Consider the following 22,357-nt stretch of genomic DNA (forward strand, 5'->3'; position numbering starts at 1 on the left):
GTAGCAGGTCATCTGTGTTAACCTCACATTACCGGAGGAGTTGCGGCGTCGCTTCAATAAGCTGCTTCCTGTCGTTCTCTCATCTCACCTTAAAGGTCAGACGGCGTAATAAAGCGAGTCAATACGACACTCTTTATAATCATGAGCTCTACTATCGTCTATTTATGACTCACGCTTCATCAAATCTACCCCGCTAATAGGTCACGACTCACGTTTCATCTGGAAGACTCAGAGAGAGACAAAAGAAAAACACCAAAGTAATGAAAAATAATAAAGCTCTTAATAAATCTCCTCTAAACATTCAGATCAATAACGTGAATATAATTACTCAGGTGTTTAATAATCCCTGAAGGAACCCTGAAAGGACCTGAGCTTCAGAGACACTGCAGCCTGCTTATGATTAAATGTTTTTAAATGTTTAAAATGTTTAAATGTTTTAAATCTTTAAATGTTTTTAAATGTTTAAAATGTTTAAATGTTTTAAATGTTTTAAATGTTTAAATGTTTTAAATGTTTTTAAATGTTTTAAATGTTTAATGTGTTATTGTTTTTAAATGATTTAATGTTTAAATGTTTAAATGTTTTTAAATGTTTAATGTGTTATTGTTTTTAAATGATTTAATGTTTAAATGTTTTTAAATGTTTTTAAATGTTTTAAATGTTTTAATGTTTAATGTGTTATTGTTTTTAAATGATTTAATGTTTAAATGTTTTTAAATGTTTTAAATGTTTTAATGTTTAATGTGTTATTGTTTTTAAATGATTTAATGTTTAAATGTTTTTAAATGTTTTAAATGTTTTAATGTTTAATGTGTTATTGTTTTTAAATGATTTAATGTTTAAATGTTTTTAAATGTTTTAAATGTTTTAATGTTTAATGTGTTATTGTTTTTAAATGATTTAATGTTTAAATGTTTAAATGTTTTAAAGGTTTAAATGTTAAAATGTTTTTAAATGTTTTAATGTTTAAATGTTTTAAATGTTTTAAATGTTTTAATGTTTAAATGTTTTTAAATGTTTTAATGCTTAATGTGTTATTGTTTTTAAATGATTTAATGTTTAAATGTTTTTAAATGTTTTAAATGTTGAAATGTGTTTAAATGTTTTAAAATGTTTTTTAATGTTTTTATGATTTAATGTGTTATTGTTTTTAAATGTTGAAATGTTTTTACGATTTAATGTGTTATTGTTTTTAAATGTTTTTATGTTTAAATTATTTAATGTTTAAATGTTTTTAAATGTTTTAAATGGTTTGAATGTTTAAATGTTTTGATGTTTTAATGTTTAAATGTTTTAAATGTTTTTATGTTTTTATGTTTAAATTATTAAATGATTTAATGTTTAAATGTTTTAAAGGTTTAAATGTTTTTAAATGTTTTTAAATGTTTTAATGTTTTTAAATGATTGAATGTTGAATGTGTTTAAATGTTTTAAAATGTTTTTTAATGTTTTTATGATTAAATGTTTAAATGTTTTTATGATTTAATGTGTTATTGTTTTTAAATGTTGAAATGTTTAAATGTTTTTCCGATTTAATGTGTTAATGTTTTATTGTTTAAATGTTTTTATGATTTAAATGTTTTATTGTTTTTAAATGTTTTTATGATTTAATGTATTGTTTTTAAATGCTTTTATGATTTAATGTGTTATTGTTTTTAAATGTTTTAATGTTTAAATGCTTTATTGTTTTTAAATGTTTAAATGCTTTTAAATATTTTTATGATTTAATTGTTTGAATGTTTGAATGTTTTATTGTTTAATGTTTTATTGCTTAATGTTTTATTGTTTAAATGTTTAAATCTTAAAATGTTTTAAATGTTTAAATGTTTTAAATGTTTTATTGTTTAATGTTTTATTGTTAAATGTTTTTATGTTTAAATTATTAAATTATTTAATGTTTAAATGTTTAAATGTTTTAAAGGTTTAAATGTTTTAATGTTTTTAAATGATTGAATGTTTAAATGTTTAAAATGTTCAAATATTTTTAAATGTTTTAATGTTTAAATGTTTTAAATGTTTTAATGTTTTAATGTTTTAAATGTTTTAATGTTTAATGTGTTATTGTTTTTAAATGATTTAATGTTTAAATGTTTTTAAATGTTTTAAATGGTTTGAATGTTTTAATGTTTTAATGTTTTAAATATTTTAATGTTTAATGTGTTATTGTTTTTAAATGATTTAATGTTTAAATGTTTTTAAATGTTTTAAATGGTTTGAATGTTTAAATGTTTTGATGTTTTAATGTTTAAATGTTTTAAATGTTTTTATGTTTAAATTATTAAATGATTTAATGTTTAAATGTTTAAATGTTTTAAAGGTTTAAATGTTTTTAAATGTTTTAATGTTTTTAAATGATTGAATGTTTAAATGTTTTAAATGTTTTAATGTTTAATGTGTTATTCTTTTTAAATTATTTAATGTTTAAATGTTTTTAAATGTTTTAAATGTTTTGAATGTTTAAATGTTTTTAAATGTTTTAAATGTTTAAATGTTTAAATGTTTTAATGTTTAATGTGTTATTGTTTTTAAATGATTTAATGTTTAAATGTTTTTAAATGTTTTAAATGTTTTGAATGTTTAAATGTTTTTAAATGTTTTAAATGTTTAAATGTTTTACATGTTTTAAATGTTTAAATGTTTTTAAATGTTTTTTAATGTTTTTAGGATTAAATGTTTAAATGTTTTTATGATTTAATGTGTTATTGTTTTTAAATGTTGAAATGTTGAAATGTTTTTACGATTTAACGTGTTAATGTTTTATTGTTTAAATGCTTTTATGATTTAAATGTTTTTAAATGTTTTTATGATTTAATGTGTTATTGTTTTTAAATGCTTAAATGTTTTTAAATATTTTATGATTTTATTGTTTGAATGTTTGAATGTTTTATTGTTTAATGTTTTATTGTTTAATATTTCATTGTTTAAATGTTTAAATGTTTTAAAGGCTTAAATGTTTTTAAATGATTGAATGTTTAAATGTTTTAAATGTTTAAATGTTTTTAAATGCTTTAATGTTTAAATGTTTAAAATGTTTTAATGTGTTATTGTTTTTAAATGATTTAATGTTTAAATGTTTTGAATGTTTAAATGTTTTAATGTTTCAATGTTTAAATGTTTAAATGTTTTAATGTTTTTATGTTCAAATATTTTTATATTTAAATGATTAAATGTTTTTATGTTTAAATGATTAAATGTTTTTAAATGATTTTTTGTTTAAATATTTAAATGTTTTTATTTAAATGTTTAAATATTTAAATGTTTTTATTTAAATGTTTAAATGTTTAAATATGTAAATGTATTTATTATTTAAATGTTTGAATGTTTTATTGTTTAGTGTTTTATTGTTTTTAAATGTTTAAATGTTTTTAAACATTTTTATGATTTAATGTGTTATTGTTTGAATGTTTGAATGTTTTATTGTTTAAATGTTTTATTGTTTAAATGTTTTATTGTTTTTAAATGTTCAAATGTTCAAATGTTTTTATGTTTAAATGATTCAATGTTTTTATGTTTAAATGATTAAATGTTTTTAAATGTTTTTGTTTAAATTATTAAATGTTTTTAAATGATTTTTTGTTTAAATATTTAAATGTTTTTGTTTAAATGTTTAAATATTTAAATGTTTAAATGTTTTAATGTTTAAATATTTAAATGTTTTTAAATGTTTAACTGTTTTAAATGTTTAAATATTTAAATGTTTTTGTTTATATGTTTTTAAATGTTTAAATGTTTAAATGTTTTCATGTTTTAATGTTTTTATGTTTAAATATTTAAATGTTTTTATGTTTATATGTTTTTAAATGTTTAAATGTGTTAATGTTTAAATATTTAAATGTTATGTTTTTAAATGTCTAAATGTTTAAATGTGTTTTTATGTTTTTATGTTTTTAAATGTTTAAATGTTTTTATGTTTCAAATCCATCCATCCATCTTCCTCCTCTTATCCTGGGCCGGGTCGCGGGGGCAGCAGACTAAGGTAAATGGTAAATGGTAAATGGACTGTACTTGTATAGCGCTTTTCTAGTCTTCCGACCACTCAAAGCGCTTTTACATTACTAATCATTCACCCATTCACACCCATTCATACACTGATGACAGGAGCTACCATGCAAGGTGCCACCTGACCATCAGGACCCTAACTAACATTCATACACATACATACACCGCAGGAACAACCTGCGGGAGCAATTTGGGGTTAAGTGTCTTGCCCAAGGACACCTCGACATGGACTGCCGGAGCCAGGGATCGAACCGCCGATCCTCTGATTGGGGGACGACCCTGCTCTCCACTGAGCCACAGCCGCCCAGGAGGGGAGATATATAATCCCTCCAGCGTGTTCTGGGTCTACCCCGGGGCCTCTTACCAGTTGGACGTGCCTGGAAAACCTCTAAAGGGAGACGTCCAGGAGGCATCCTGATCAGATGTTGAACCACCTCAGCTACGTGAAGGAGCAGCGGCTCTACTCCGAGCTCCCTCCGGATGTCTGAACTCCTCACCCTCTCTCTAAGGCTGAGCTCCTCACCCTCTCTCTAAGGCTGAGCTCCTCACCCTCTCTCTAAGGCTGAGCTCCTCACCCTCTCTCTAAGACTGAGCTCCTCACCCTCTCTCTAAGGCTGAGCTCCTCACCCTCTCTCTAAGACTGAGCTCCTCACCCTCTCTCTAAGGCTGAGCCCAGCCACCCTACGAAGGAAGCTCATTTAGTCCGCTTGTATCCGCGATCTCATTCTTTCGGTCACTACCCAAAGCTCATGACCATAGGTGAGGGTTGGAACGTAGATGGACTGGTAAATCGAGAGCTTTGCCTTTCGGCTCAGCTCCTTCTTCACCAAAACGGTCCGGTACAACGCCCGCATCACTGCTGACGCTGCACCGAACCGCCTGTCCATTTTACTCTCACTCGTGAATAAGATCCCAAGATACTTGAACTCCCTCGCTTGGGGCAGTGACTCACTCCCAACCCAGAGGGTGCAATCCACCGTTTTCCGGAAGAGAACCATGGCCTCAGACTTGGAGGTACTGACTCTCATCCCGACCGCTTCACACTCGGCTGTGAACCACCCCAGTGCGTGCTGAAGGTCACGTTCTGAAGAAGCCAACAGAACCACATCATCTGCAAAAAGCAGGGATGCGATTCTGAGGTCCCCAAACCGGAAACTCTCCTCCCCCCGGCTGCGCCTTGAAATCCTGTCCATGAAAATCACAAACAGGATTGGTGACAATGGGCAGCCCTGGCGGAGGCCAACACGCACTGGGAACAAGCTCGACTTTGTGCCGAGTATCCGGACACAGCTCTCACTTTGGTCATACAAGGACCGAATGGCTCGTAGTAACGAACCAGGTACCTCATATTCCCGCAGTACCCCCCACAGGACTCCCCGAGGGACACGGTCGAAGGCCTTCTCCAAGTACCCAAAACACATGTAGACTGGATGAGCAAACTCCCATGCCCCCTCCAACAGACCTGCAAGGGTAAAGAGTTGGTCCGCTGTTCCACAGCCAGGACGGAATCCGCATTGCTCCTCCTGAATCCGAGGTTCAACAATCGGACGGAGCCTCCTTTCCAGCACCCTGGAGTAAACTTTCCCGGGCTGAGCAGTGTGATACCCCTATAATTGGAGCACACTCTCCGGTCCCCCTTTTTGAAAATGGGAACCACCACCCCGGTCTGCCACTCCACAGGCACTGTACCCGACTTCCACGCGACAGTGAAGAGACGTGTCAACCAAGACAGCCCAACAATGTCCAGAGCCTTTAGCATCTCCGGTCGAATCTCATCCACTCCTGGCGCTTTGCCGCTGAAGAGCTTTTTAACGACCTCAACGACCTCTGCCAGGCATATGGACGAGTCTTCCCCTGAGTCTTCAGACTCTGCCTCTTCCACAGAGGACGTGTTGGTCGGGTTCAGGAGTTCCTCAAAGTGTTCTTTCCACCGCTCGACAATATCCCCAGTCCGGGTCTGCAGGGCTTGTCTCACAGCCTGAGACAAGCCCTGCTTCCCCTTTCTGAGTCGTTTGCCAGAACTTCCTTGAGGCCAGTCGAAAGTCCTTCTCCATGGCCTCCCACACCCGGGTTTTTGCCTCAGCACCTGCCGTAGCTGCAGCCCTTCTGGCCAACCGGTACCTGCCTGCTGACTCAGGAGACCCCTGGGCCAACCAAGCCCGAAAGGCCTCCTTCTTCAGCTTGACGGCCTCCTTCACCGCTGGTGTCCACCAGCGGGTTCTCAGGTTGCTGCCACGACAGGCACCGATCGTCTTCCAACCACAGCTCCTAGCAGCAGCTTCCACAATGGAGGATCTGAACATGGCCCACTCGGATTCCATGTCCCCAGTCGAGATCAGTTGACAGCTCTGCTCCTCTCTTCACCCGAGTGTCCAAGACATACGGCCGCAGGTCTGATGACACAACTACAAAGTCGATCATAGACCTTTGGCCTAGGGTGTTCTGGTACCAAGTACACTTATGAACCTCCCTATGCTCAAACATGGTGTTTGTTATGGACAGTCCATGACTACCACAGAAGTCCAACAACAAAGCACCACCCGGGTTCAGATCGAGCAGGCCGTTCCTCCCAATCACACCCCTCCAGGTTTCTCCATCGTTACCCACATGAGCGTTGAAGTCTCCCAGAAGAACTATGGAGTCCCCAGTCGGCGCCCTTTCCAGGATGCCACCCAAAGACTCCAAGAAGGCCGCGTACTCCGAACTGCCGTTCGATGCATAGGCACAAACGACAGTCAGAGACTTTCCTCCTGCGATTCCCAGTCGCAGAGAGGCGACCCTCTTGTTCTCCGGGGAGAACTCCAGAACAGCGGCACTCAGCCGGGGGCTCGTGAGTATCCCCACACCCGCCCGCCGCCTCTCACCCTCGGCAATTCCAGAAAAGGAGTCCAGCCCCTCTCCAGGAGTTTGGTTCCAGAACCAGTGCTATGCGTGGAGGTGGGCCCAACTATATCTAGTTGGTACCGTTCCACCTCCCGCACCAGCTCCGGTTCCTTCCCCGCCAGAGAGGTGACATTCCACGTCCCTAGAGCAAGTCTGCGATGCCGGGGGTCAGCATGCCCAGGTTCCCGCCCCAGCCTGCCGACCGGCTCGCATTCCACCCTTTTTGTTTTAATGTTTTAAATGATTAAATGTTTAAATGTTTTTAATATTTTAATGTTAAATTCAACCTGAAGTTGAAATGTGTTTCACGACAATAACAAGTGTCCAGTGTTGCAGTCAAGACCACCTGAACCATGACCGAGGCCCGACCGATTCACTACCGAGTCACAACCGAGTCATGGCTGAGTCACGACCTGACCACCTGACTAGTGAAAGTGGAGTGGAGGAGTCAGTGTAGACTGCAGAGGAGTCAGTGTGGAGAGTGGAGGAGTCAGTGTAGATTGAAGAGGAGTCAGTGTGTCTAACCTGTCATCAGTGAGGACCAGGTGTCCTCTGGAGGCTCCTCCTCCATCAGGGCCGTCTCTGCAGCTCTCTGCCTGAGGAGAATGGTCCCGGCTGGGGGGCTCCAACTCCATCTGCCTTGCACCTCCTGGAGGCCTGGAGGACAAAGGAGAAATGGAGGAGACAGACCTCCTGTGGAAAAGGGGTGAGACAGGAGAGACAGACCTCCTGTTGGACAGAGGGGAGGGGGAGCAGGAGGACGGAGGCTCCGAGAGGTGCTGAGGACCTGAACACAGAGAAAGACAGACAGATAACCGTCAGTGAGACAGTGAGACAGTGAGACATGGATATATTAGTGAGTGAGAGAACAGGAGAAACTGACGGACAGATGGATGAATGGTGAGTAAATGGTTTTTATAATTATTGAATGAGTGAATGAGTGAATGGATTATTGAATGGATTATTGAATGGATTATTGAATGGATTATTGAATGGATTTATGAATGAGTGAATGGATTATTGAATGGATTTATGAATGAGTGAATGGATTATTGAATGGATTTATGAATGAGTGAATGGATTATTGAATGGATTTATGAATGAGTGAATGAGTGAATGGATTACCCTGAGGACAGTCTGTCTGCTCCAGGCTCAGGTTAGTCCCAGATCTGTAAATCAGGTCAAAGAGGATCAGAACTGGCTTCAGGTCACATGGACTCAGGGGGCTGAGGGGAGGACGGGTTCTGGAGGAGCTCCAGCCCGTCTGTTCAATGTCGGGGAGTGTGATTGGGTCGTGGATGTTCGGGTCAAAGGTCAATCAAAGTTTATTTCAACAAAGATCACTTTACACTTTAAGAAATGTTCTACCTGTCAGGGCTGCTGAGTTGCTGGGCCGAGTTGCTGAGTTGCTGGGCCGAGTTGCTGAGTTGCTGGGCCGAGTTGCTGAGTTGCTGGGTTGAGTTGCTGAGTTGCTGGGTTGAGTTGCTGAGTTGCTGGGTTGCAGGTGAAGGCAGCCGCTGTCGAAGCTCCTCATTCACTCTGGGATTATCTGAAAAAATAAAAACAGACCCATCTGAAACTCTGTGTACATCAAACCATCTGTCTGTCTGTCTGTCTGTCTGTTTCTTTACCTGTCTGTCTCTCTGTCTCTTTACCTGTCTGTCTGTCTGTCTGTCTGTCTGTCTGTCTGTCTGTCTGTCTGTCTGTCTGTCTCTTTACCTGTCTGTCTGTTTCTTTACCTGTCTGTCTGTTTCTTTACCTGTCTGTCTGTCTGTTTCTTTACCTGTCTGTCTTTCTTCATTATGAATCAATCATTAGCGAGCAGTAATCCTGTCTTCATGTAGAGATTTCTAAATACTTGCAGCTCATCAGCAGAACAAACACACCTCTAATATCTCGTTAAGGCCTCGTTAAGGCCTGCTAACGGCTCTCATTAAGAGCGGAGCTCCTCAGGTGTAATTAAAGGAAGTACAAATGTTAAACGCTTGTTAAATCAAAAGTAAACAACAAAACACACAGAGATCATCCAGACACTTCAATAGGTGTGTGTTTGTATGTGTGTGTGTGCGCGCGTGTGTGTGTCTGTGTGTATGTGTGTGTGTTTCTATGGGTGTGTGTGTTTGTGTGTCTGTGTCTGTTTGTGTGTCTGTGTGTTTCTATGGGTGTGTGTGTTTGTGTGTGTGTGTGTGTCTGTGTTTGTGTGTCTGTGTGTATGTGTGTGTTTCTATGGGTGTGTGTGTCAGTAAAAAGGCGTCAAGGATGGAAACGTTTTCATGTTGACAACCAATCAGATCACTGCTGACTCTCTAACCCAGTGGTTCTCAACCTTTTTTCAGTGATGTACCCCCTAACCAGCGCAAAGCATTTTTGGTTGAAAAAAAGATGTAATACACAGCAGTGTGCTATCAGTGTCTGATTTATTAAACTGTCAACACTGACGATTGAAGATTGAAGATTGAAGATTGAAGATTGCTGCATTGAACTGAGTGCTTTTGCAATTACATTTTAGTGAGGAACTTGTGCTTCACTGAGGATCTTTGTCAGTCTTGGTGGCAGGGAGGCAGCTGCTGTGATCAGCTCTGTTTCTCTGCTTTGTTTTGATCACAGTCATTGCAGAGAAGGAGGCCTCACATAAATATGTGGAGGCAAAGGGTAGTAACTGCTCCAGAGCTTTCTGCCCCAGGTCAGGGTGCTCCAGCTTCACACACACCCAAAACTGTGTGAGTGTGGATGTGGCAGACTTCATCTGGAGGCCACGGTCAGATGACACTTCCAGGAGTTTTTCCTGAGAGGTGACAGGTAGCTTGCTTCCGTTTGCTTCGGACAAGAGAAATTTCTCACCCAATCCAGCTGTGCAGATTTCTCCTCCATGTCAGGAAAGTAGGAATGAAAATCTAGAATCAAGTTGGTCAAATGTCCCACTGAGACTTGCCTGGAGCTCTGTCCACATCCTCACTGGAGAGACCATCCTCCACCTGAGGAGAGCAGGTGAGTCCCTGTGCAGAGGCCCGTCTCCACAGCTCTGCTTTCTTCAGGAAGACACCCACCTTGTCCTACAGGTTGAAGACGCTGGTGTCCTTTCCCTGCAGAGACACATTCATCGTTGAGTTTGCTGAATATATCTGCAGATACTCAGCTTTGCAAGCCAGTCTGTGTCCTGGAACGAGGCGGCATGGGGAGATCTGTGCTCAGTCAGAGAGGCGTGCACTTCAGACCGTTCTCCCTCCAGAGAGCAGCAGCAGTGTGTGTGTTCAGATCCCATGTTTAACAGAGGCGTTACGTGGCCTTGACTTTATGAAGTGGATCACTGTGACGCTGTCGTTCAGAGCGTCATGTGACACAGGGCTCATTTCCTTGGACGCCAACGCTTCCCTGTGTATGACACAGTGGGTCCACTTCCCGTCGGGGTTCTCTTCTTTAATGCGCTGTGAGTCCTCGTGCTGCCCGTCATCGATGCTGCTGCAGGATTTCCAGCTCATGCCGTTTTCACAGAAGGTGTTGACAACATCAACAATGTCCTCTCCTGTTGTTTTCCCCTCCAAAGCTTTGCAGAGTAGTGTGTGCTCATAAATGTCCTCAGTATCGATGTATCTCACAAAAGCAACAAGTTGTGCATTTCCACTGACATCTGTGGATTCATCCAGCTGGAGTGAAAAAGAGTCGCTAAGTTTTCCCACAACTTGCTCGACAATGTCTGTTCCCATTGTATCTACTCTGTCTGTTCCCATTGTATCTACTCTGTCTGTTCCCATTGTATCTACTCTGTCTGTTCCCATTGTATCTACTCTGTCTGTTCCCATTGTATCTACTCTGTCTGTTCCCATTGTATCTGTCTGTCTGTTCCCATTGTATCTACTCTGTCTGTTCCCATTGTATCTACTCTGTCTGTTCCCATTGTATCTACTCTGTCTGTTCCCATTGTATCTACTCTGTCTGTTCCCATTGTATCTACTCTGTCTGTTCCCATTGTCTGTTCCCATTTTATCTACTCTGTCTGTTCCCATTGTATCTACTCTGTCTGTTCCCATTGTATCTACTCTGTCTGTTCCCATTGTATCTACTCTGTCTGTTCCCATTGTATCTACTCTGTCTGTTCCCATTGTATCTACTCTGTCTGTTCCCATTGTATCTACTCTGTCTGTTCCCATTGTATCTACTCTGTCTGTTCCCATTGTATCTACTCTGTGGCACACAGAGTCATTTGACAAAGGCACAGTGGTTAATTCTCCGCTGCGTTCGTGTCCAGCATGGTCTCAGCCAGCACAACGGCGGGGGAAGGAGCAGGTCTTCGGCTGTGGTGAACAGTTTCTTGGCTTTATGAGCAGAGACACTGCATCAGAGGCCTCCAGGGCTTTGGCTGATGTCGTGGAGGCTTTCCGCATCGTGTCTTGAGATGACCTGAATTCAGAAAGTTTCCTCTTAAAACCTCAGGTGTCTGACCAACATGACCTGCATGTTTTGTGTTGAGATGCCGCTGAAGATGTGCTGGCTTCATGCTGCTGTTGGCTAATCGCTCCCCACAGAAGAAACACAAAGCCTTGGGTGGGTGGCAACTCGTGGACGTGAATCCCATTAAAACATATTCTTCTGAATATTGACGACATTTTTCCGGCTCTGGTTTGGCCTTCTTCGGCACTTGTCCCTCCATGTTTTCAGCAGCATTGCTGCTACGCTTCAACCACGACTCCATTGTTTAAGCTTTGAAGGCGGCAGTGATTGACAGGTGATGACAGGTGATGGCAGGTGATGACAGGTGATGACAGTGATTGACAGGTGATGACAGGTGATGACAGGTGGCGTGTGCCAGGTTGGGTCAAACCATCCTGGTATCGGGGAGACTCTGGGTTTTTAGGATAATGAAATTGAATAGCCTACTGAATGTAACATTCAGTTTATGAACTTACACTTATATTTTATTGAATACTTATTAAATAACAATTTTTAAAGGATTTTTGAATGGATGCTAATTTTAAATATATTTAAAAAAAATCTCATGTACCCCCTGGACTGCCTTCACGTACCCCCAGGGGTACTTCACGTGTCCTCAGACGTCTTCTTCACGTGTCTCCAGACGTCTTCTTCGCGTGTCCTCAGACATCAAGCATCCAGACTGTTTCCAAACTGGTTCCAGACTAGTTCCAGACTAGTTCCAGACTAGTTCCAAAGTGGTTCCAGACTAGTTCCAGACTGGTTATCACATGAACCAGCTTTGAGGTCCTGGTTCTGAAGGGTCCCTGGTGATGTGAAGACCTCTGAACTGTGATCACACCAGAAACTGATGAACCTGATTCTGTGTAGAAGCGAACGCATCTTTTAAACAGTTTGGTTGCATGAGACCGTACCTGGACCTTGTCTTGGACCTGGTCCTAGATCTGGAGCTGGACCTGGTTCTGCTGCATGAGCCATAGATTAATTGAGCATTGTCACTTTGAAACCCCCCCCCGTTGTGGACTCAGAGCTCATTGAGCTCCTTATTATTCATGTACTATTACACAGTGATAATGTGTTAAATCCTTCTAAATGACCATTCATGCCTCGGCTCGCTTTGAAGTCTCGTCAAAGATGGAAAAATGTGCATAAAAAAGGGACTACAAAGGCCAATCAGAGGACCGCTCTACGTGAACCAATGAGGAGGGGGGGGGCTTCTTCTTCATGTAATATAAACTAAAGTCCATTAATTTTTTAAGCTGTATTTAATACATTTTGTGCAGAAAGTTTTGTGCGGAGAGAGTCGTGTGTTCCAGCTGACTGCATGAATATTAATGACGGTGTTACAATGATTAAAGAGGCTTCAGCTCAAATCCAACAAGATCCGCCTGTGATCCGCCGCCGCCACGCCGCCGCCACCGCCACCGCCACGCCGCCCATCATGAATTTAGATACGCACATTAAGCCAGCACACACACACTGACATACATATATATATATATATATATATATATATATATATATATATTAATACATACAGTAAGGACTGATTTATTACCACTAAAGTGAATCTGACTTTTCATCCACTGTTTGTTTTCATCAATTCAATCAGATGAAAGTTCATTTCTCAACCATCAGAAATGTTAATAAATGTGTGTGTATAAACATATATATATAAATACAAACCATCAGTCTCCTTTAGTGCCTCCATAACAGACTGGTCTGGGATCAGCTCCTCCATCAGAGGATAGAAAACCTTCTCTGTTCTTTTTGATGATGACATCAGAGGTGATGATGTCATCATATGTTTCATGTTTCACTGAGTTATGCTGCTCCTCGTCCTCCCTGTGGACACTCTGTGTCTCTATGTCCATGTCTATTACAGACCATAATGTCCTGTCATGTCACCATGGTTACAATGTCCTAAACGATGAGTTCAAATACAGAGGAGCACAGTGATGATGTCACGTCCTCCTGTGATGATGTCACATCCTCCTGTAATGATATCACGTCCTCCTGTGAGGTTCATCCCCAAGAACTTTTATTTACTCACTCACACACACACACACACACACACACACACACACACACACACACACACACACACACACACACACACACACACACACACACACACACACACACACACACACACACACACACAGGTCAGTAGATTAATATAATGACAGAAGAAGACAAAGGCAGAGAATGAATGAGTAGAGAGGAGGAGACGGTCGTGTGAACTGTGTTTAATCTGCAGAGTGGGTGGTCCACACACACACACACACACACACACACACACACACACACACACACACACACACACACACACACACACACACACACACACACACACACACACACACACACACACACACACACACACACACACACACACAGTATTGTTGGATGAGGGTGGGCTGTTTGATCGGACTGAAGTAGCTGCTATTCAAGTGTCTGTGTAGGAATGTGTGTGTGTGTCTGTGAGTGTGTGTGTGTAGCAGCTGCTCATTGATCAGAGATGTGGCGCTCTGATCTGTGACTATCAATAAAGTTTATTTGACAGGTTATAAGACACTGATTTCGTCTTATTTTGGTAGTCTCCTTTCTCTGTAATACTACTTCCTGTCGCCCAGACTCACGATAACGGTCAGACGATGTTTAACTTATATTAACGTTTAACGTTCACAAGGAACCAGACGTTCACACCTTTAACTGAAGGAACCAGACGTTCACACCTTTAACTGAAGGAACCAGACGTTCACACCTTTAACTGAAGGAACCAGACGTTCACACCTTTAACTGAAGGAACCAGACGTTCACACCTTTAACTGAAGGAACCAGACGTTCACACCTTTAACTGAAGGAACCAGACGTTCACACCTTTAACTGAAGGAACCAGACGTTCACACCTTTAACTGAAGGAACCAGACGTTTTTAACTGAAGGAACCAGACGTTCACACCTTTAACTGAAGGAACCAGACGTTCACACCTTTAACTGAAGGAACCAGACGTTCACACCTTTAACTGAAGGAACCAGACGTTCACATCTTTAAGTTAAGGAACCAGACGTTCACACCTTTAACTGAAGGAACCAGACGTTCACACCTTTAACTTAAGGAACCAGACGTTCACACCTTTAACTGAAGGAACCAGACGTTCACATCTTTAAGTTAAGGAACCAGACGTTCACACCTTTAACTGAAGGAACCAGACGTTCACATCTTTAAGTTAAGGAACCAGACGTTCACACCTTTAACTTAAGGAACCAGACGTTCACACCTTTAACTTAAGGAACCAGACGTTCACACCTTTAACTGAAGGAACCAGACGTTCACATCTTTAAGTTAAGGAACCAGACACCTTTAACTGAAGGAACCAGACGTTCACATCTTTAACTTAAGAAGGAACCAACTGAAGGAACGTTCACACCTTTAACTTAAGGAACCAGACGTTCACACCTTTAACTGAAGGAACCAGACGTTCACACCTTTAAGTTAAGGAACCAGACGTTCACACCTTTAACTGAAGGAACCAGACGTTCACACCTTTAAGTTAAGGAACCGTTCAGGAACGTTCACACCTTTAAGTTAAGGAACCAGACGTTCACACCTTTAACTTAAGGAACCAGACGTTCACATCTCTAAGTGGAGGAACCAGACGATGGTGATGGTATTCAGCCCTGTGAAGGACCACAGCTCCTCCTTGTGGAACATCTGACTCATTACACATGCTGATGGTTTCTTGTACTTGTAGATCTGCAGAGTGATGTTGGAACCATGACTCCAGCTGTGTTCTGACCTTTGAACTCAAACCTGGACCAGATGAGAACCCGTCTGCACCTTTTATTAGAGTCAGTTAACCCTTCACCCGCCTTCTAATCCTCAAACTTGTTTTCAACAATTAATAATAATACTACATTACTTTATAAAATTATGAAATACACAACATGTGATTAAACATGTTTGTATGATGTACCAGCAGTAGTAACAGTAGTATTTTACCTCTGTACATGTCCACTAGAGAGTCCCTGAGCTCTTTGCTTGGTGTCCATGTGATACTGGTCTCCTCTGGTCTCTCTGAACTGGTTTCTCTGGAAATGAAAACACGCGTTTAAATCAGAAACACAAAGAGAGATTCAGTTTACTGAGAGATCAATATCAGTCTGTGAGTACACACTGACATCACACAGTTAAGTTATATTTAGGTCTTATCTTGTTGTTCAGATGTAATTAAGAATATTAAAGTAATATTTAACTATTTTATCTTGTTGTGCCGATATAAATATGAATATTAAAGTCATATTTAAATACTATATCTTACTTGTGCCCCCTCTCCCTCTCTAGCCTCTCCAGCTCTTCCCCCTCAGCTCCCCCTTCCCTCTCCACACCCCATCTTACCCTATTTTGCTCCCCTCTCCCCTAACGAGGTCCTCGACCTTGTTACATCTAACCGCCCCACCACGTGCTCCCTTGACCCGATCCCCTCCCCTCTTCTTCAGTCTATTGCCACTGAACTCCTTCCTTTCCTCACCCACCTCATCAACACATCTCTTGTTTCAGGATGTTTTCCCTCGGCTGTCAAGACTGCCAGAGTCACCCCCCTTCTGAAGAAACCATCACTTGACCCCTCTGATGTCAAGAACTTCAGCCCTCGGCCCTCCTTGCGGTGACAGAGTCGCTTCACGCCGCGAGAGCGAACTCTCTCTCCTCTGTCCTGATTCTCCTGGACCTGAACCACCAGATCCTCCTCTCCACCCTCGAGGGGATGGGCGTCTCAGGCTCTGCACTCTCCCTGTTTGCATCCTACCTGACAGGCCGATCCTACCAGGTGACATGGAGGGGGGCCCTGTCGGAACCACGCATGCTGACTACGGGGGTTCCACAAGGTTCAGTTCTGGGCCCCCTTCTCTTCTCGCTCTACACAACATCTCTGGGTTCTGTTATGGCTGACATCTCGAAGTGGATGGCGACACACCACCTGAAGCTGAACCTGGACAAAACCGAGCTACTCTTCCTCCCGGGGAAGGGTTGCCCGCACCGAGACCTGTCCATCACCATTGATGAGACCTGTCCATCACCATTGATGATGCCGTGGTGACGCCAACTGGGACTGTGAGGAATCTGGGTGTGACCCTGGACGACCAACTGTCGTTCTCAGCAAACATTGCATCGGTCACACGCTCCGGAGGATTCTCCCCTTCCTCACTGAGGAGACGGTGCAGGTGCTCTACAGGCTCTGGTCATCTCCCGCCTGGACTACTGCAACTCACTACTGGAGCCCCGGCGTCGGCCATCAGACCTCTGGAGCTCGTCCAGAAAGCTGCAGCTCGTCTGGTGTTCAATGACCCAAGTTCTCCCACACAACTCCCCTTCTCCGTTCTCTACACTGGCTCCCTGTAGGAGCATCCAGTTACAGACTCTGGTGCCTACAGGGCAGTGAAAGGAACAGCTCCTTCCTATCTCCAGGCCATGAAGCCCTACACCCCCCCCACCACTCCTCTCTGCTGCCTCGGGGTGACTGGTTGTCCCGTCGCTCAGAGGTCCCTGCAGCCGATCCACCCGGTCACAGCTTCTTCCTGTCCTGACCCCTCAGTGGAGGAATGAACTCCCCACTGACCTCAGGACAGCAGAGTCACTGCCCATCTTTAACCTCACCTCTTCAAGAAGTACTACCTGATAAAGAAGTACTACCTGATAAAGAAGTACTACTGATAAAGAAGTACTACCTGATAAAGAAGTACTACCTGATAAAGAAGTACTACCTGATAAAGAAGTACTACCCTGAGCCTTCCTCGTAGCACTTATTGTATTCATATTAGTTTGTTTCTGTACTTTTGCTCTGGTTTATGCTTTAAGATGCTTGTTTAAGAAAGGAGATGCACTTATGACTTCTGGTGACTAGTAGTTCTCTTGAATACCTATGTTGAATACACTTCCTGTAAGTCGCTTTGGATAAAAGCGTCTGCTAAATGACTGTAATGTAATGTAATAATGTAATGTACTGTAATGGAATGTAATGTGCAGATATAAATATGAATATTAAAGTCTTACTTGTTGTGCAGATGTAAATATGAATATTAAAGTCATATTTACATATTCTATCTTACTTGTTGTGCAGTACTCTCTGGAGGTTGCTGATCTTTTTTTTGGCTCTCTGCAGAGCAAACTGAACATCTTCAGCTCTGCTGCTGATGAAGCTGCTCGACGCCATCTACACACCTTCACCTGACAAAAGCACACCTGACAGTCTCCATGACGACCAGCACACTCTACACCACCTGACGGCCTTTCAGGCTGTGATTGGCTGACAGCCAGAGACACTGAACCGTTGGCAGGTTAAATATTGATGAGCTCACAGCATCAGGTGACTCAGCTGTTTGCTTCAGACAGAACGGTTGTCCTTCAGTGAAATAAAAGTTATAAATCAGATTCTAAAATGCTGATAAACATCAGCATCCCAGGCATGTTTACCATAAACATCATTGATCAGGATCAATAGGACGTTGGTTGAAGAATGGTACACCAGACTTTATGCTTCATCAGAGGAGTCGACGTTCAACCTTGAAACTCTCTCTGAAGGTTCACTTCTTCTTCTTCTACTCTTTGATTTCATCTCATAACTTCATCGTCATGTATTTATTGATATATCACTAATGTAATACATGGAGGTTTATTTAAAGATTTGACAAAATAAACATTTCATTGTCTCATCTGTTTATGTTACATGTCTGACATTAAACAGAGTGTTCATTTGGATCAGTGTGATTATACATATGATCAATTTTCAATATATATTCCACTTTACAGCTGTCTACTTGACTTGTACAAATGTTCATTATTTTACAGCATTTCCTCATAAGTGAGTTTTATTCCACTACTCATCAATCCATCAATAGATCAATAAAACCATCAATCCATCCATATACCAATCAATCAATCAATCAATCGATATACCAATATACCAATCAATCAGTCCATCCATCAATATACCAATCAATCAGTCCATCCATTGATATACCAATCAATCCATTAATCAATCCATCAATCAATCAAACCATTAATCAATCCATCAATCAAACCATTAATCAAACCATCAATCAATCCATCAATCAATCAATCCATTTTTCAATCCATTAATCAATCCATCAATCAATCAATCAATCCATCCATCAATCAATCCATTAATCAATCCATCATCTATCCATTAATCAAACCATTAATCAATCAATCAATCAATCAATCAATCATTAATCAAACCATCCATCAACCAATCCATCATCTATCCATTAATCAAACCATTAATCAATCAATCAATCAATCAATCAATCAATCAATCAATCAATCAATCAATCAATCAATCAATCAATCCATCATCTATCCATTAATCAATCAATCCATTAATCAATCCATCAATCAATCCATTAATCAATCCATCATCTATCCATTAATCAAACCATCAATCCATTAATCAAACCATCAATCAATCCATTAATCAATCCATCAATCAATCAATCCATCAACTATCCATTAATCAAACCATTAATCAATCCATTAATCAATCCATCAATCAAACCATCAATCAATCCATCATCTATCCATCAATCAAACCATCAATCAATCAATCAATCAATCAATCCATTAATCAATCCATCATCTATCCATTAATCAAACAAACCATCAATCCATTAATCAAACAATCAATCCATTAATCAATCCGTTAATCAATCCATTAATCAATCCATCATCTATCCATTAATCAATCAATCCATTAATCAATCCATTAATCTATCCGTTAATCAATCCGTTAATCAATCCGTTAATCAATCCATCAATCAAACCATCAATCAATCAATCAATCAATCAATCAATCAATCAATCCATTAATCAATCCATCATCAATCAATCAATCCATTAATCAATCCATCAATCAATCAATCAATCCATTAATCAATCCATCATCCATCAATTAATCATTCAATCCATTAATCAATCCATCAATCAATTAATCAATCCATCATTCAATCCATTAATCAATCCATCATCAATCCATCAATCAACAATCAATCAATCATTTCAGTCTCTGTGTTTAGCAGTAAACATTGTTGATTGGTTTCTTTTTCTAAACATCTAAAGAACTTTGTCTCCATCATCATCATCATCACAGTGACATCACTAACGATCCTCTACTCTGATTGGCCAACACCGACACCTTAGTGTTAAATGATGAATATCATTTGTTCCTCAGTTGTGACATCACAAGGACGGGCTGTTCTGATTGGTTTTCTGTAATGAACCCAGAAGAAGAGGCAGGGAGGAACCATCTATTGATCATTGGTGTTTATTGATTATTGATCATAACAATGAATAATCAGTGTCTCATGTCTCCTTCAGCAGCTTGTCCAGCAGGACGACGTCCACTCTGTGCTTCATCACCTCCCGTCCGTTCAGGTGGAACACAGGTATGTCCCACCTGTACCTGTCCCACCACAGACGGTTCTCTGGGAGGCTGATGTCCACCTGATGGAGGACAAACTGTCAGAGAGACAGACAGGTCAGAGAGACAAACAGGTCAGAGAGACACAGACAGGACCGAGAGAAAGACAGGTCAGAGAGACAAACAGACAGGTCAGACAGACACAGACAGACAGGTAGTCAGGGAGACAGACAGGTAGTCAGGGAGACAGACAGGTCAGAAAGACAGACAGGTGAGGGAGACAGACAAGTCAGGGAGACAAACTGACAGGTCGGTCAGACAGACAGGTCACATAGAGATACAGACAGACAGGCAGACAGGTCAGAATGTCTCTCTCTTTCCTTCAACAGAGACTTAAAGAACGTGTTCATCTTTTTCTTCTGGTTCCGTCTGAGAACACATTTATTTAAATGTATTGGTTCTCACTCTGTGCTTGAAAGGTTCCAGCTGTTCTTTAGCTTCATCACACAGAGGACACGGATCCTGGAAAGAGGACAGGGTTCAACATCTGGAGACATCTGACTCATCAACACAACTTTGTTACATCAGAGAACTATGAATCCAAATGTAATGCAAACGTTCTCTGGCTGATACGAAAGAGAAACAAACCGACATCTGAGGATACTGGGAAGGGAACTTCCTTCTGACTTCAAAATAAAAGCATTGAGCCTAAATAATGTAATAAAGTATTTTTAAGACCAACCATAAAATACGTAATACGTTCTTATAATGAGCAGATTTATTATGTATTCTTCTTATTACCTTAGTGAATAGAGTCAGAGCGGGTAAAGTAGAAACCAGTCTGGAGATACGAGGTTTCATTACCTTAGTGAATAGAGTCAGAGCGGGTAAAGTAGAAACCAGTCTGGAGATACGAGGTTTCATTACCTTAGTGAATAGAGTCAGAGCGGGTAAAGTAGAAACCAGTCTGGAGATACGAGGTTTCATTACCTTAGTGAATAGAGTCAGAGCGGGTAAAGTAGAAACCAGTCTGGAGATACGAGGTTTCATTACCTTAGTGAATAGAGTCAGAGCGGGTAAAGTAGAAACCAGTCTGGAGATACGAGGTTTCATTACCTTAGTGAATAGAGTCAGAGCGGGTAAAGTAGAAACCAGTCTGGAGATACGAGGTTTCATTACCTTAGTGAATAGAGTCAGAGCGGGTAAAGTAGTCTGGAGAAACCAGTCTGGTCAGAGCAGCAGGTCGTCTCAGGAGAAACATTTGATCTGAGAAAACAAACAAAATGTTACTGACCTCAAACATCCAGCAAGCTTCCAGCCGACCAATCACAGAGCAGGATGCAGGATCGTGATGAAATATGTGTCAGTCCGTCCGCTGAGAAACGTTCATGAATGACTGAGATCACGTGTTTATAGTCTGAACCTCCTGACCAATCAGAACGCGTCGTTTTCAATTTACACAATTTAGGCTTTAAGACAGTTCAGAAGAGTAGGAAACACACACAGACAGACACACACAGACAGACACACAGACACACAGACAGACACACACACACACAGACACATACAGACAGACACAGACACACACAGACACACACACACACACACACACACCCACAGACACATACAGACAGACACACACAGACACACACACACACACACACACACACACACACACACACACACACACACACACACACAGACAGACACACAGACACACAGACAGACACACACACACACACAGACACATACAGACAGACACAGACACACACACACACAGACACATACAGACAGACACAGACACACAGACACCCACAGACACATACAGACAGACACACACAGACACACATACACACACACACACACACACACACACACACACACACACACACACACACACACACACACACACACACACCCACCCACACACACACACAGCCTGTTAGCTCACCTGAAGCCGTCGGTAACGTTGGATACTTCCGCTTCTCTTCCGGCTGTTTAAATAAAGTTTTTTGTGAAAGTTTGAAGGAACTTGTTGAACAAAAATCAAAACGACTGCTTCTACTACTTCTTCTTCTTCTACTACTACTGCTTCTACTACTTCTTCTTCTTCTTCTTCTTCTTCTTCTTCTACTACTACTGCTTCTTCTTCTTCTACTGCTTCTACTGCTGCTTCTTCTTCTTCTTCTACTTCTTCTTCTTCTTCTTCTTCTTCTTCTTCTTCTTCTTCTTCTTCCTTCTTCTTCTTCTTCTTCCTGTTTCTTCTTCTTCTTCTTCTTCTATTTCCTGTTTCTTCTTCTTCTCTGTGTTTAATTCAGTAGCCTCCACGCAGCGTTGCCGCCCTCAGGTTGTGTTTGAGGTTCGTTCAGCACTTCCTCTACGGCCTCCGTCAGAGTTGTGTCGTCACTTCCTCTACGGCCTCCGTCAGAGTTGTGTCGTCACTTCCTCTACGGCCTCCGTCAGAGTTGTGTCGTCACTTCCTTTATTTATGGTTGAATATTAAACGATGTCTTTACTAATCAGAGAATAATTGAATAATCAGATTTATGTTGTTTTAAATCAATAGAAGCTTTCTGCTGAAATCAATAAGTTTAACTTTTCAATAAAGGT

The 22,357-nt window shown here is 40.6% G+C and overlaps 2 protein-coding genes across 3 annotated transcripts in view; both read right to left on the reverse strand.

Moving 5' to 3' along the window:
• The window catches only part of mipol1 (mirror-image polydactyly 1), a 47,886-nt gene extending 26,101 nt beyond the window's left edge, over positions 1 to 21,785 (reverse strand). The window contains 5 exon segments of the mRNA XM_054614430.1: positions 7,408 to 7,669; positions 8,008 to 8,051; positions 8,251 to 8,431; positions 15,316 to 15,404; positions 21,699 to 21,785. Coding sequence (XP_054470405.1) covers positions 7,408 to 7,669; positions 8,008 to 8,051; positions 8,251 to 8,431; positions 15,316 to 15,325 — 497 coding nt within the window. The 5' untranslated portion in view covers positions 15,326 to 15,404; positions 21,699 to 21,785.
• On the reverse strand, positions 19,562 to 20,950 carry c15h5orf63 (chromosome 15 C5orf63 homolog). 2 transcript variants are annotated; one of them, XM_054614431.1, is made up of 3 exons: positions 20,549 to 20,950; positions 20,213 to 20,269; positions 19,562 to 19,845 (listed from the first exon to the last, which is right to left on the reverse strand). In XM_054614431.1, the coding sequence occupies exons 1-3, from the start codon at positions 20,921 to 20,923 to the stop codon at positions 19,690 to 19,692; spliced, it is 588 nt and encodes a 195-aa protein (XP_054470406.1). In that variant the 5' UTR covers positions 20,924 to 20,950; the 3' UTR covers positions 19,562 to 19,689. The 2 variants fall into 2 exon arrangements, with proteins under 2 accessions (XP_054470406.1, XP_054470407.1); XM_054614432.1 differs by lacking the exon at positions 19,562 to 19,845 and adding an exon at positions 19,852 to 20,049.
• Positions 21,786 to 22,357: the final 572 nt, after the last annotated feature.

Source organism: Anoplopoma fimbria, chromosome 15 (assembly GCF_027596085.1).
Source record: "Anoplopoma fimbria isolate UVic2021 breed Golden Eagle Sablefish chromosome 15, Afim_UVic_2022, whole genome shotgun sequence".
NCBI lineage: Eukaryota > Metazoa > Chordata > Actinopteri > Perciformes > Anoplopomatidae > Anoplopoma > Anoplopoma fimbria.

What these genes read in the sequence shown, in the direction of transcription:
- c15h5orf63 (XM_054614431.1), bottom strand. Translation starts at nt 20,923, where the DNA reads ATGAAACCTCGTATCTCCAGACTGGTTTCTACTTTACCCGCTCTGACT. An exon ending in CTCTGACTCTATTCACTAAG is followed by an intron (nt 20,270 to 20,548) that starts GTAATAAGAAGA and finishes TCCTCTTTCCAG; the next exon opens with GATCCGTGTCCTCTGTGTGA. An exon ending in TGGAACCTTTCAAGCACAGA is followed by an intron (nt 19,846 to 20,212) that starts GTGAGAACCAAT and finishes TCTCTCTGACAG; the next exon opens with TTTGTCCTCCATCAGGTGGA.